Here is a 14313-nt window from a genome sequence, read left to right on the forward strand (position 1 = left end):
GAATGCTGGACCTAAGTCCATCTTAGAGTTCCCTCAGGAAGTGATGGGTTTCAGCCCAGCCTCTGATGCTTATTCACTGTCATCATAATTAAATCACTTTATTCTCTCAAAGCCTCTACTACCTTATCTGGAAAATAAGGGCATTGGACCAAATGTCTTCTAAGGACCTTTCCTCTTCTTAATCTTTGATCTGTATTTCAATCATAATCACACACACACACACACACACACATTGGAGGGGTGCAGGGAAGAACCCTCCATTATAAACAGAGATTTTATAGATAGTAGGCACTGACTAAATGCATATTGAATTGGATTTGTAAAATGGGACTTAACATTTGCTTCATGTTGGGAGAAGTATGCTTTGCAAACCTTAAGGAGAGTGATGATTACATAGAAATTTTAATTAGTGGGAATAAGATGTTCTACATCCTGAAATGCAAAAAGAAAAGAAATTCTGCTAAATGCTTTGCATGAACGAAATAAATTTTTGTTGTTATTTGGTTTGGTTTGGTTTTTAAAGCAAATTTATAGTCGAGTGCCCCAACACCTTAACTCTGCATAGCTCTAATTTTCTCCTGCTTCAGGTGACCGTGACTGATGGTGGTTCTTCTCCAAAGCAATCAACAGTTTGGGTCGTGGTTCAGGTTCTGGATGAAAATGACAATAAACCTCAGTTCCCAGAGAAAGTCTATCAGATCAAGCTGCCAGAGCGGGATCGAAAAAAAAGAGGAGAACCAATTTACAGGGCTTTTGCATTTGATAAAGATGAAGGTCCCAATGCGGAAATATCTTACAGCATCGTAGATGGAAATGATGATGGGAAATTCTTTATTGACCCCAAAACTGGCATGGTCTCTTCCAGGAAGCAATTTACGGCAGGGAGTTACGACATCCTCACAGTAAGACTTTCTGAATCCAAAATCAGAAGACTGTCTGTGTGTGTATGAGAGAGAGAGAGAGAGAGAGAGAGAGAGAGAGAGAGAGAGAGAAGCAGGGATTGGGGGGACATGGGGAAGTGTGTGTGTGTGTGTGTGTATGGATATATGTATGTTTCCATTTTTATCATCCAATTTCTCATTTATTAAAAAAAAGAAATGGATGAATATCTTATTCAATTTTCATTCATATAGATATGCATGTATATGTTCTTGTATGTAGTAAATCTTGCTAATAAGTAGTGCCATGATACATATGAAAAGAAATGCTGTCCTGGAGACAAAGGCTTATAAATAAATATTACTCTTCTCTAGTGATTTGTAATATTTCTAGAAGCTTCACCCATAGCCCCATGTTGGATATATTGGCATAAAATCGGCATAAAATAATTTTTTCCCTCCCTTGCTTCAATTCCCTAGTGTTCTCCAATCATCTTAGATCAACATATGCAAGTACATGCATCCATATACTCCCTCCTCTCTATCTCACCTTCACATGTACAATTGCATCCTCACTCTCATTTTGTTCTAGTACAACAGAGAGAAATTGGTCATATTCACAATTGCCGAGTGTCACTTTGTATATATACTAAGTCAAAGCTTGACAAAGAGAGCTCAACATGAAAGAAATTCATCCTAATTCTTCTCTCTGAGAAGCACTGTGGTACCTTGGAAAATATTAGATTTAGAATTAGAGGACATTCAAATTCTTGATTTAAATTTTAACTCTTCTACTTACTTGCTATATGGCCTTGGAAATATATTAATATTATAAATACTGACATATTAATAATAATAATTAATGTTAATATATTAACCTTTCTGAGTTTATTTCTTCTATAAAATGAAGGACTTGGACTAGTTGGCTTCTAAGGTCCCTTCCAACTATAAATCTAAAATACTTCAGCTTTCATGCATGTACTAAGTTCCTATTTACCTTTCAAGTCTGTTCTCTCTGGCCTACATATCCTTGACCCTAATGCAGCCAATTCTTGATTAGTTTGGGAGGATGGGCTTCTCTTTGCTCCTATTACCTACCCTCAGGTAATGTTCAGAGTAGATAAAAGGAGCTAATATGCTCCTAATGTGTTCCATATGCTCTGAATGCTGTAGCTTTTTTCTAACAAGACCCTTTTAATCTGTGAGTTTCAGGGACAGGTACTACTTGCATGAATGTCATTGTTCTGACTAATGTAGATTCCCAATAACATCACTAATAGATGCATTATAACCAAATCCCATATTAATAGTATCTGGCTACTCATCTAAGTTACAGTTCAAACGATGGGCAACCAACCATGCTAATATGTGAGCCCATTGATTTTAACTCATTTTTGTGTCTGCTAACTATGCAATTTGTCAGGTAGTTCCTCTTCCCTACACTCAACTTTATCCCTAGTAACAGTGCTTTACTTATCATTGTATTTTCACACAGCCAATTAATGTGGGCCTATATTCTTGTTAACCACATTCCAAAAATAATTGATTTATGGCTAAACCAGGGGAAGCATGCTATCTCATAAGGATTGTGTGAAAGATAGCTACTTTATACTTAAGGAAGTAAAATATATAAATTTTATCTGCAGTGCTTTTTATTTTGGAGAATAATAGCTTCTATTTCTTTAGTTTTCAAAGTACTTCCCATAGAGATTTTAAAAATATTTTACTTAAAAGGAGTTTTTAAGGCAGTGGATAAAAACTTTGTACCCATTTTGTAAATGGAAAAAAAATTATGACACTTAAAATGCTCAAATGGAAAGCACTCTGGATCTACAATTATAGTACCTGAGTTCCAATATGAAATTCTGCTACCTATATAATTTTGGGAAGTCATATTTCTTCCCCATCTTGATCCTTAGCTTGCTGTTATTATTCTATCATATCTGACTTTTCATGCCCCAATTTTGGCAGAGACATTGGAGTAATTTGCCATTTTCTCCTCTGGCTTAATTGACAGATGAGGAAACTGAGGCAAACTGACTGAAGTGATTTGCCAAAGGCTGGGAAATTAGTAACTGTCTGAGGCTAGGTTTGAACTCAAGGTGAGTCTTCTTGACTCTAGGCATTGTGTTCTATCCACTTTGCCATTGAGTTCTTTAGTTTATTTAGCTATAAAATGAGACAGTTGAACTAAATGACTTCTCAAGTTCCTCCCAGCTCTAACCTTGTGATACTATGATGCTGAGACTTCAGTCAACTTTACGTATTTTCCACAGTTTCCTCATTCCTCAAATGAAGAGGTTGTAAGCTAATTTATAGTCTAAATTCCTATATCAAGTGACTTGTCCATGATCACAGAATGAGTTAGTAGTGAAATCAGGCATTGAATACAGGTATACTTAATTCCCAATCCACTACCAAAAACTTTAATAGAACATTGTGATATTTGTCTATCACTTTTTGTTTATGTTGGGTGATTTTAATTTTTTTAAATTCTATTTGGTATTACTTCTCATTACCAGATGTAATTTTCCCATGTATCAAGTAAACCCTAGCAGTTTTCCTTTCCAATTCAAAGTGGAAAAATGAATTCTTTATTCAGTCTTTCAGTCAGAGTTCATGATTGTCCAAAGGGGGAAATAGCTCCCTGGCTGTATCAGGAGCTTTTATGAAGGCTGAATTCACTTACGTCACTGCAGACTTTGTATAACTAAAATTCTTAGTGGATTTTTCACAAACTTCTCCTCTTCTAGACACAGATTCATCACTTGTACATGATTATTACCTATATGACTTACTAAGTCCATCTGGATCCTTCTTCCTTCTAAAACCATATACAAATATGAAGCAGGGAGAAGGGTAGTTAAAAGGTACTAAACACACTCCCTCCCTCCCCCAAAAATGTAGATTTATATTAGTCTGGTCAAATTTCTTGTTGTCCAGGAAATCACATTTCTCAGAGAACCAGATTGGTCGCTCCCATTCTTGTTCTCACTGCTCATATTCACATGTCCCCATGTCACTTGTTTTGGACTTTCTCACGTTCTAAAACACAGCAATGGCTCCCAAGGCTTTCAGATCAACTTGGAATGGATTCTCCCTGAAAGACAAGTAGGTAGATTTTGTTCTCCTTTTGCCATAGTAATGGAAGTAAATTTGTATGTTGCTATCTGAGAATTCCAAATCAACCAGGGCTTTAAGCCATGTTCTATATTCTCTCCACTTGTGATTAGATCAAAGCAGTGGATAACGGACGTCCCCAGAAGTCCTCCACCGCCCGCCTCCATATCGAATGGATTAAGAAACCGCCTCCTTCCCCTGTGCCTCTGACTTTTGATGAGCCCTTCTATAACTTTACTGTCATGGAAAGTGATAGAGTGACAGAAATTGTGGGTGTGGTGTCTGTGCAACCAGCCAATATACCTCTGTGGTTTGATGTAGTTGGTAAGTCCCAGTACTGAAGGTATTATAGGTATTAAATAATGTAGTCATTGGCTTTTTGGATTTGCTAGCCAGAAGACTAACCGTTAGAACTAAGATTTAAATAGCCTTTTAGTGCTAGAATGCAAATGAACCAGTAAAATGAATTAATGTACTTGTGCTTTCGTTATGATTCTGTAGCTAAGCTGAACAGAAAGCGCTCTTTGGCTGAATTTTTTTCATAGTATGTTATTTACTGCAATCTTAATGTCTTTCTGTGTGTCATTTAAATTCTATTGTCACACTTTGCTAATCTCATTTCTTAATGTATTGATGGTACTTAGACTTGCTGTCCTTCATTTCTCTCTTTTCTTCACCTTTTTTTCTGCATTCTGTTCTTTTTTTTTCTGCTCCCGACTGCCCTGCTTCAAGGTGGCAAGCATGCTCGAGAGATGTTCTATATTCTACAGACAGCTTGTGGGCAGAACTGTTCAACAGAAGGTACCCTTAGTGCAAACACATTTGCTAAAATACAGCTATCCAATCTGCCTTTTTATGGGTTTTTTGAAGCAAATTAAATTACATCTTTCATAACTGCCTCTGACAGGGTAAAGTGCAGCCCATAGATTTCATACATGCCTCTCTAACAGCTATTGCATTACTTGTGTCCAATTACTTTCCTTTGTTTGAGGGTGGGGTGTTTTTCTTCCTCCTGAGATGGGTTGTTTTGGCCCAGGTTTTTCTCAATGTTTAATAATAAGGTCGAGTTGCAGCCCTACTGTTTTGCAGCAATAACATCCTGCATGTACAATTCCAAGCCTTAAAATCCCCCAGAGGAATGGTTGTCTTACTGCTGTCCCCATGAGGTAGGCTGACAAACAAAATCATCAGACAAGACATGGGATGCTAAGTACATCATGGACCCCAGGATACAGCTTTAAAATTCCTTGAAAGAAAGAATTGAAACCAAGCTAGACAGAGAGAAATAGTATCAGTGCAAAGAAAGAGAAAAAGGTGAATAGAAGCTAAAGTCTCACAGGATTAAGAAAACCAGGAGTGTTGCTAAGAGAGGAAGCGAAGAGTGTTTTGCCCCATCCTGAATCTGAAATGAAGGGGACATTTCTGTTTTTGGAGATTGGTAAGCCAGAAAAGAATAATCCTAGAGGAATAATTTTCTTCTATAAGGGTATATCTACCACTGGATAGAGTAATAGTGGAAATCTCCCTACTTCAGGGATGAATAGCAAGAAAGTACTTCATGTGTATTCCTGCCTATACTCTTCTTTCTATAATTTTCTTGCATATAGTTTCAAAGAAATGGCCCAAAGTTCCTCTCTTCAAAAATCTTACTAGAAAAGGAATTGTTTTCTGTCTTTCTAGTTTCTATTTCTTAGTAATACTTCTGAATTTTATTTAAATGATATTGATTTGATATGATTTAAATAATATTTAAATGATATTGATGGTTCCATCCTATTATGGTTCAGCCATAATTGTCATTTGAGACCCCTTATTTGTAAAACTCTGACACCTTCTGATATATGGACTTCTTCATTCTTTGTGCCTCTCAGTAAATACTTCAGTATTTTCCACTTCATTAAGGTATCCTCTGTTTTCATTTTTTCACTCTCAGTGAAATATAAGTTGCTGATATTTATCACTTGCCTGTTCATAAATCCACATTAAGTGATTCTCTTACTGCTGCACCTCAATCTCTGCCATAATAACTTTCCTCAAGTCATCACAATCTTGGTTACAAATGATATATTTCCATTTTTGAAAGTTGCTTCTAGTACTGTGCCTTCAGTTCCTTTCACATAGCAGTTATTATTGAGTATAGCTTTTTTTTAACAATATTTTTACAATTATTTTAACAATAGTGTTATTGTTGGTATTGAAAGAAAAGGGTAGACATAAGAATAAAATTAAATATATAAAACTGGGTGTCCCAATGTCTTGGTGCAGTTTTAAACTATTAAAGCAAACTAAATTACTCAAAGCTTAAATCACATTTATGCTATCAAAGCATAAAGCTGCACAAAGGATTTGGGGACACCAACATTTATTTATTTACATAGAAATTTACTTTTTAGTTATTTAGAATTTATATAGAATATAATAAATCATGGTTTATTTAAACTACAACTTTACAATTACACTATAAAGTAGTTGGGATAGTTTTTTTTTCTTATCATCTACTTCCTCCTTGTGACTTTCTAAATTATGGTCTTTATTTCAAAAACTAAAGCTAATTAATCTTAAAAGGTAAGTTCCTTGAAGGCAGAGACTTGCTTTATTTTTACATTTGTATTGCCTTCACTTAGCGCAGTACTCAGCCCAGAGCTATAGTAAATTAATAAATTATAAATAAATTAATTTTTTTCATTCATTCTGGCCCTCAAATGGAACCTGCCTGTTTCTTCCTTAGACCATTTTTGCTCATTCCTAATCCTCATTCTTCCTTCTTCATTCTATGCTAGTCCCACTTTATCTGATTGCTACAGAAGTGCCTACAACATTCACAAATCTGGGTAGGGGGTCAGAATGGATGGCATGTTCTTATGTCACCATTGTCATTTCTTATTCTCTCCTTCCTACAGCCTCAGTTTTATTCTTTTCCATCTTTTTTCCTCTCCAAAAATACATTAGTTAGTAGTTAGTGGACCCTGAAGAGTTGTTATTGATTGACTGACTGATAGACTACAGGTAGCCAATAATCCAGCCTCACCAAGGTTTCCCAAATCCCATATATCATCACAATAATCGCTTCATATATTCCTACCCCCACTGAACACTGAACTTTTGGCAGAAACCTAAATAAAAATAGTCCTGATACTTTCCCCAGAGATCAGTGAAACTTTTCAGTGTCCACTTATGAAGGGGTATTCCAGGATAAAAGTTCTCTATAAAATGCCTCTTGGTCCAGCAATCATTAAAAATTATACATCCCCTTTTGTACCTAGGAAAGAAGGCTGAACTTAGATGGTCTCTCTCTGTCTAAAATTCTTCAAGGCTAGAGTTTATCTGTTATGGTGATTGATGTGGATGGCTTTCATGTATATCCACAGTATCTGCTATTTCAGTGCACTTTAACAAATGTCACTTAGGTGACTTCAAGATTCAGAACATCAGGGATACAAAAACCTTCCCTTTTTAACTATTTTAGTGTCATAGGCCTCTTTGTCAACCTGCTAAAACCTCAAGGACCCCTTTATGCAACTTTATAGGTACATAAAATAAAATACATGGGTTTACAAAGAAACCAATTCTATTGAGACAGTTATCAATTTTTTAAAAAATAAGCTTATGGCTTCCAAATTAAGAAGCACTACCCTTAGAATCCCTAAAATATTTTCTGCGCCTCCCTCTCTCTTTTTCTCATATGAACCAGACTACCTTTTCTGTTAATATTTTCTCCCTGAACATCTCATTGTTATCTTAAAATGGACTTGAAAAAGACCGATTTCATCTTTCTCTCCAAGTTCTGTGTGCACTTAATCCTTGGAATCTATGAGAGGGCCAAATATATCATTATTCCTCCTCTCTGCCTCCTTTTATTTAGTCAGTGGTTAAAAACACTAGTGATCATTTCTTTTTATCATAAAAGAACTATTCCTTGTTCAAAGAGTAACTTGTCTCACACATGCATTACACAAGAATGAATTTCATCAAACCCATGAAACTGAGAAAATGTCATTGAAAAAACAACCTTCCTTCTCTGCCAGTTACCTACTTCTAAATTTCTTTGTAACTGCCATTTCCTTCATGAAATTCAAATGTTTCATCCTTGCTTTCAAGAATACTTGCTACTATTGCATTTTCCCAGATATTCTCCCCATTCTTCAGTCAGACACAGTTGGTTGCACAATGGTTAGCTCTCTGGACCTGCAGTCAGAATCTGGCTTCAGAAACTTATTAGCTGTGTGACCCTGGGCATTTTACCACTCTCTGTCATAGTTCCCTCAACTATAATTGAGAAGAATGACATCACCTACCAAAAAAGGTTGTTGGGAGGTCAAAATGAGAGATTTGTAAAGTACCTTCATATAGTAAATGCTGTATAAATGCTAACAATCATCACTGTTATCATTATTATTTCCTTTATCTCTGTAAAACTAATATTCAGCGTCTCTTTCCATTTAGGACATAATAAATATACCTCTCAAGTCAAATCTGTCAACCTCTACTTATGATTCACCCAAATGGCCAAGGACAATCCTTTCTATTGCCAGGGCCCAAGATTACAGAGATGCCATTTAAAAAAATTATAAATGAAATGCAGGCATGACTTGTCCCCCCAAGACTTTAAAAAGAAGGTATGTCAGGTCCTTTAGGGTCCCCAAGAAAGCAACTAAAATGAATGAACTTGGGATCAAAGTAATCATTGATATTTATATAAAATTATAAAATTTGAAAAACACTTTATATTCATTTTCTCATTTCAGTTCCACAATAATCTTTAAGTAGTCCTAGAGTTTACTATAAACTCCAATTTATTTATAAGGAAATTGAGATGTAGAAAGACCACATAGCTTCCCCAAGCTAATAAGATTCAGAGATGGTTTCTAAACTCAGATCTTTGTGACATATTGCCTCTGAGAGTGGAAACAGCATTAAGTTTTGTCAGTGGCTTTAAGAAAAATAGATGTAGCCTCCATAGCTCACTGACAATGTATATAGACTGAGTTATAATGGTATATAGAATAAGAGTTTTGGCCCTCATAAATATGAATAAGAGACTTTCCCTTATGAATCCTATGTCCAAGAAGCTGAGATAGAACTGACCACTAGGGAAGGATGAAATTAGTTTTCCCATAGTCCATTCTGAGCAGCCTACATTTGAATCCCCTGTGTAGGTACATATTAAAAATACAGATTATGCAAGCTTTTAATGCTAAAATTATGGTTATAGGTCACCAAGCAGAGAGAGCATTTTACCCTGTCTTTCCGCCCACTCAAGACTAGACAAAGCCTTTTGATGTCTTCATGTGCCAGATTCCTGATTGCATGAATCCTCAAAGGCGATGGCGTATCCACAGACCCCTTTGCAAAGCCCCAAAGAGACACCAGCCTGTGCCTCCCAGATTGCCACCTCGCATCGTGGTATTGTGACTAGACTCTCCTGGGCTTTCAGAAACAGAAGCACCACTCGGAACTGAGTTAAGAAAGCTGTAATTAAAAAGAAACATCATAAAGTTCAGCTGTTCTGTGTTTAAATAGCCCATGCACAGCACGTTCCTTCCCTCTGTTAAAAGGGGGCCCGGGAGTTTAAAAAAAAAAAAAAAAAGGAAGGAACAAAAATAACACAGAGTCCTTGGTGGCTTTAGCGTGTATCTTCACACTTCTGAGGGGAATGTGATTACTACTCAGCAGTTTCTTCATTTACATACTCTCTAGTGTGCAAGCAATCTGGTTCACAGTTCAGTCCCACTATGTTTTACCCTGATGGGAAACACTTATGTATTTTAAAGAACATTGTTCTCATACAGTTAAATTAGTCTCCCTCTATATAGGGTTTGGAATATATTTTACCTATATTTATCCATATATATATTTATTTGCCTCTATATTTTACATATACATATATTTACCCCTATATTTTGTGTATATATATATTATATATATATTTACCCCATATTTATATATATGTGTGTTTTATATATGTTATGTATATATAAAACACATTGATTTTCCTTTAATTTCTCTCTCTGAAGATTAGAAAGCAGGAAAGGGCTGTCATTTGCTGCTGCTAGTAGTGACCTTGACTTTATGTGTCAGGTATGGCAGTATTGGGCTTGAGACTTTTCTAGCTCTGGACATATCTAAAAATAACGAGGGGCTTTGAGATTATTTGAGTTTATCCTTCACTCTCTCTTTGATTCTTTTACTCAAAAGTAGACTAATAACAATAAGAGCTAACATTTATATAGTTCCTATTATATGCCAGGGACTACACAAAGTGCTTTTCTAAGTGTTATCTCATTTCATCCTCACAATAATCCGAGGATATAGTTGCTGTTATTATTCCCATTTTACAGATGAGGAAACGGAGGCAAACAGGTGATGTGCCCAAGGTCACATTTAGTGACTGATTAATACAACAGCCAATTCTAAAGCTGTTAAAACACAAACATTGAAATGTATTATCTGTCCAGTGGATGTTTCCAGACAGCAATAGTACTTTATAATTTACCTCATGGTAATATTTCCTGGAACAGGGATTCCTAACATTGTGTGTGTGTGTGTGTGTGTGTGTGTGTGTGTGTGCGTGTGCACATGTGAACATGTGTAATGAATCTCTTTGGCAGCCTGGTGGATCCCTAAGGATTAACCTTTTTCAGAATAATGCTTGTTTACATTCATATATGAAGAAAATAGTGAATTTCAGTTAGAGGCTAGTGAAAATAATGATGTAATTTTTCCTCATCCAAATTTATGAATACCTGAAACTTTTCAAGGTTTCCTTGAACTTAGATGAGCTAGTTACTTTCTGTATATTTCTCTTATCAAGATTTACATCTCTCAGCACCCTATTCTTTTCTCTTTGTTTTATTCCTCTTAAAGAAAAACCAAAAACAATTTCTAAATGGGTCCTCTTCCTTCTTCTCATAGCAATCACATTTTGCGTTAGAGAATACCCCAAATATTTAGTAGGATGAAAAATGCTAAACACTTTTAGATGGATCAAAAAAAATAAGAAAAGAGAGAAGCCTCATTATTTTCAGAAAATTAATTTGAGATCCAGCCTCAGTAGGGGAAGTGCTTCCTATCACATTCCACTGATGTCTACCTACTCTCTCCTGCCTTTGGGTTTTTTTTTTTTAAAGCCCTTTACAATTATTCTACTTGCTGCTATCCTGGTCCAAAAATTATTCGTGGTCAAAATGTAACATGCTAATTTTAACATTTTTTCCATAAGTTCAGTGTACATTTTGAACTCGAATGATGAACAGCTTGTATGTGACTCCCTTAATTCATTTAGATTAAAACATCTCTGTATTTTGGAAGCTACTCACATCACACTTTTTCCCCTCTGGTAGCTACTAGATTTTAGTTGACATTTTAAAAATTACACATAGTAAGGAATGGATTGCATGCATGCTGAAGACTGTAGAATCTTTCCTATGGGAGAATCTCTGCCCTTTATATCATTGGTCTGCTTTGGTTGGGGGGAACCATGTATCATCCTCCCCCACCTCAAGTAAAATTTTACTAATCTCTAATTATATCCCATCACATTCTAAAAGTGCCTTCTAATTAAAGTATTTTCATAGAAAACACCTTTTGAAACTGTTATAATTTTCTTATCTACTGCATTTCTTTTGATGATCCAATTAAAAAATCCATTATATTTTTTCTTCCCTTTGCATATTACATTATCCCCCTTTTTATTAGTATAGAGGGCAATTCTATTGAGATAGGACCTTAGGCAGATACAGAGAAATTTCCCTTCCACAGCCTTGTATTATCTGCCCCATGAGCTGTTCACAACCTTGTTGTTGTTTTTTTGTTTTTTTGTTTTTCCTCATCTTCCTCACTCCTGCAACAACTCCAAGGCTGGGATTTTCCCCTTCCCACTTTGTTGACCTTTGGAAAAGCCCAGCAGTGTTTCCCCCACTTTTGTTTAGCCAAGCCCTGCTGCACCCAACACACTCCTGCTTTGCATGTCTGTTACTGGCTTTGAGGGAGCGCTCCATGTTGGAATGGGATGCTGTAAGGGAAAGTAGATTCCTAACATGTGATCTTTTCATTTGATATTAATGGTTGTGGTTGTCCATGAAAATGAAATTAGCTTTTGGGTTAATATGGAGGCTACAAAATTGAGACCTAGGGGAGAGATATGAGATGGTTTATGAAACAGAATGCATAAGTGGTTGATTATTGCATTACATGAGGGTTGCTGATGAACTCTTGGTCCAAACACCATTCCCCTTGCCAGAAAATAATCATCCGAATCACTGAAGATTTTAGAGTCTGTTACAAATTAAAAAGTTTACTTATCTAGCAGGGAGAGATCCCTGCAAAGAGAAGCTGATAACTCCCCTGGTTGCCTGGTGACTTTTTTATGACTTCCTTTTCTTTATTATTTTAGTATTTATTTATTCTAGTTTAAGTGTAGGTCAGTATGTTGAGTGAAAGAGAAGGAGCAAAATTAAAATACACACACACACACACACACACACACACACACACACAGCCTAAGAGTTGCCAAAAAAAATGTTTTTTTTTAAATTTGAAAACTAACAGGATAAACCACATAGTCTATGTGACATGCAAAATATGTAAATTTATGCAAATAAGCATATGGCTTTAATTTTATATGATTATATAGGACCCTAAGGAAAATCTTAATGAAGACCATAGTGCTAAAAGATCTATAAGGAAGGGGACAAGAACTCAGACCTAGTACTGTCTGCCTAAGGTTTTGAAAATCTTCATGTTTCTTCTAAATTTCATTCTCATAAATAACTGAACTAAAAATAAAAATTACAGTGATCTAATTTGTGTAAGCACTGGTGTTTGTGCTAGTTGTATATCCATCTTCTACAACTCTCCCATTTCTTACCTTGGAAAAAATACTTGGTTCCCAGGGTTACAAAACCAAAATATCCTCAAATTTAAAGAAAAAGAGGGAAGTACTCTGTTGAGAGAAGAAAATATGTTTTATTGCCTTTCACAATTTTTTAAAAGTCAAAAAGAGATTTTGTACTGAAATTTATATTTATGTATGTATATATGTTATATATATACATACACATACATAAATGTGAATGTACATTTCTAAGTATAAATTGTATTTTCATCTTTATCACTAGAGTTGACTTTGGGAGATAATTATAGATCTTTTAGCATTGACTTTTGTGAAACTTTTCTTGGCAAACTTTCTTCAAGGAGTACCAGCTGATAACTCAGGAGTTTCATTGCTTCTTCAGATAGTTATTAAGGCTTTCAAATTAATGCCTTAACATTTTATTTCTTCTGATTATCAGTATGGAACATTCCTTTTGAAAAGTGAATGTTGTCCTAAGGCTAGTTTCCTTTCAGCCCAGATATCTAACATTGTCTAGAAATCTTCATTCTTCAAATAATTTGGAATTTTTTTGGAGTTTATTTTTAATGTTTGTTAGGAAAACAATTAAAGTCATTTAATTGGAAGATAACATCTTTTTTAGGAGAAATTTTTGGAAAAGTGTATAATCTTAAAGCAATTCCCTTATACCTTGGTATGTCCATAAATTTAATTAAATGTCAAGGGCAATTATATTCTTGCTGGCAATTAAATAATGTTAAGTGTATATAACAGCTGCAGGCAATAAGTGTTTTGGAATATATATGACCAGGGGGGGAAATTAAGTCATGTACTCATTTTCTGATGTCATAATAGATCAAATCACCTTAATTTAACTAAAAATCTATTTTTCTTTATCTCTCATGTACATTCCTAGCTGTAATATTATAGGAAATGTACTCTATTGATTAGCATAATGAAATTCAAGGAATCCTAAATATATGAAAAGCCAGGTTTTCCTAAATTAGATATTGCAGTGAACATATTGCCTTATCCTGCTCTTGTAAAATGAAATTACTGCCAAAGAACAAAATTAATGGACAACATGAAATTTCAGAACCAGAAATAGTAGAACTTGCAAAAGTATACTACTCGTTTTTAATTAAAATAGCTGCAGTGTTCATTCTATTTTCTTCTTGTCTTCCTCCAAATTCTCTTATTTTAGAAGGATTATAAAATGCCCCTTGGGTGATCAGGATGGTCTGGGTAAAGAGAGTAGACAACCTCATCTATAATATCCTTCTATTGTGTGCAGCTATAGACCTAAAAATGTTAGCTGCCAACTGTGAATTATACCTATAAGTGGGGGATTGGGTAAGAGGCAAGGCCATTCACTAATCTTTAAAATAATTATTTTCAACATTTATTTATGTTTTTTTCTTCTTCTGTATTTTTAGATCAATTTCCTCTCTTAAGTTATGTCTCATTGTCAGGGTGATCCAATTT

At 35.2% G+C, this 14313-nt stretch overlaps 1 protein-coding gene across 3 annotated transcripts in view; it reads left to right on the forward strand.

The window, feature by feature from the left end:
* Window positions 1-14313, forward strand: part of FAT3 (FAT atypical cadherin 3) — a 537424-nt gene that overhangs the window by 407547 nt on the left and 115564 nt on the right. For 2 of the 3 annotated variants that reach the window (XM_051986800.1, XM_051986801.1), the window contains exons 4-5: window positions 588-902; window positions 4112-4322. In XM_051986800.1, coding sequence (XP_051842760.1) covers window positions 588-902; window positions 4112-4322 — 526 coding nt within the window. Of the gene's footprint in view, window positions 1-587; window positions 903-4111; window positions 4323-4730; window positions 4800-14313 lie in introns of all 3 variants that reach the window. The other variant, XM_051986799.1, reaches the window with a different exon arrangement.

Source organism: Antechinus flavipes, chromosome 3 (genome assembly GCF_016432865.1).
Source record: "Antechinus flavipes isolate AdamAnt ecotype Samford, QLD, Australia chromosome 3, AdamAnt_v2, whole genome shotgun sequence".
Taxonomy (NCBI): domain Eukaryota; kingdom Metazoa; phylum Chordata; class Mammalia; order Dasyuromorphia; family Dasyuridae; genus Antechinus; species Antechinus flavipes.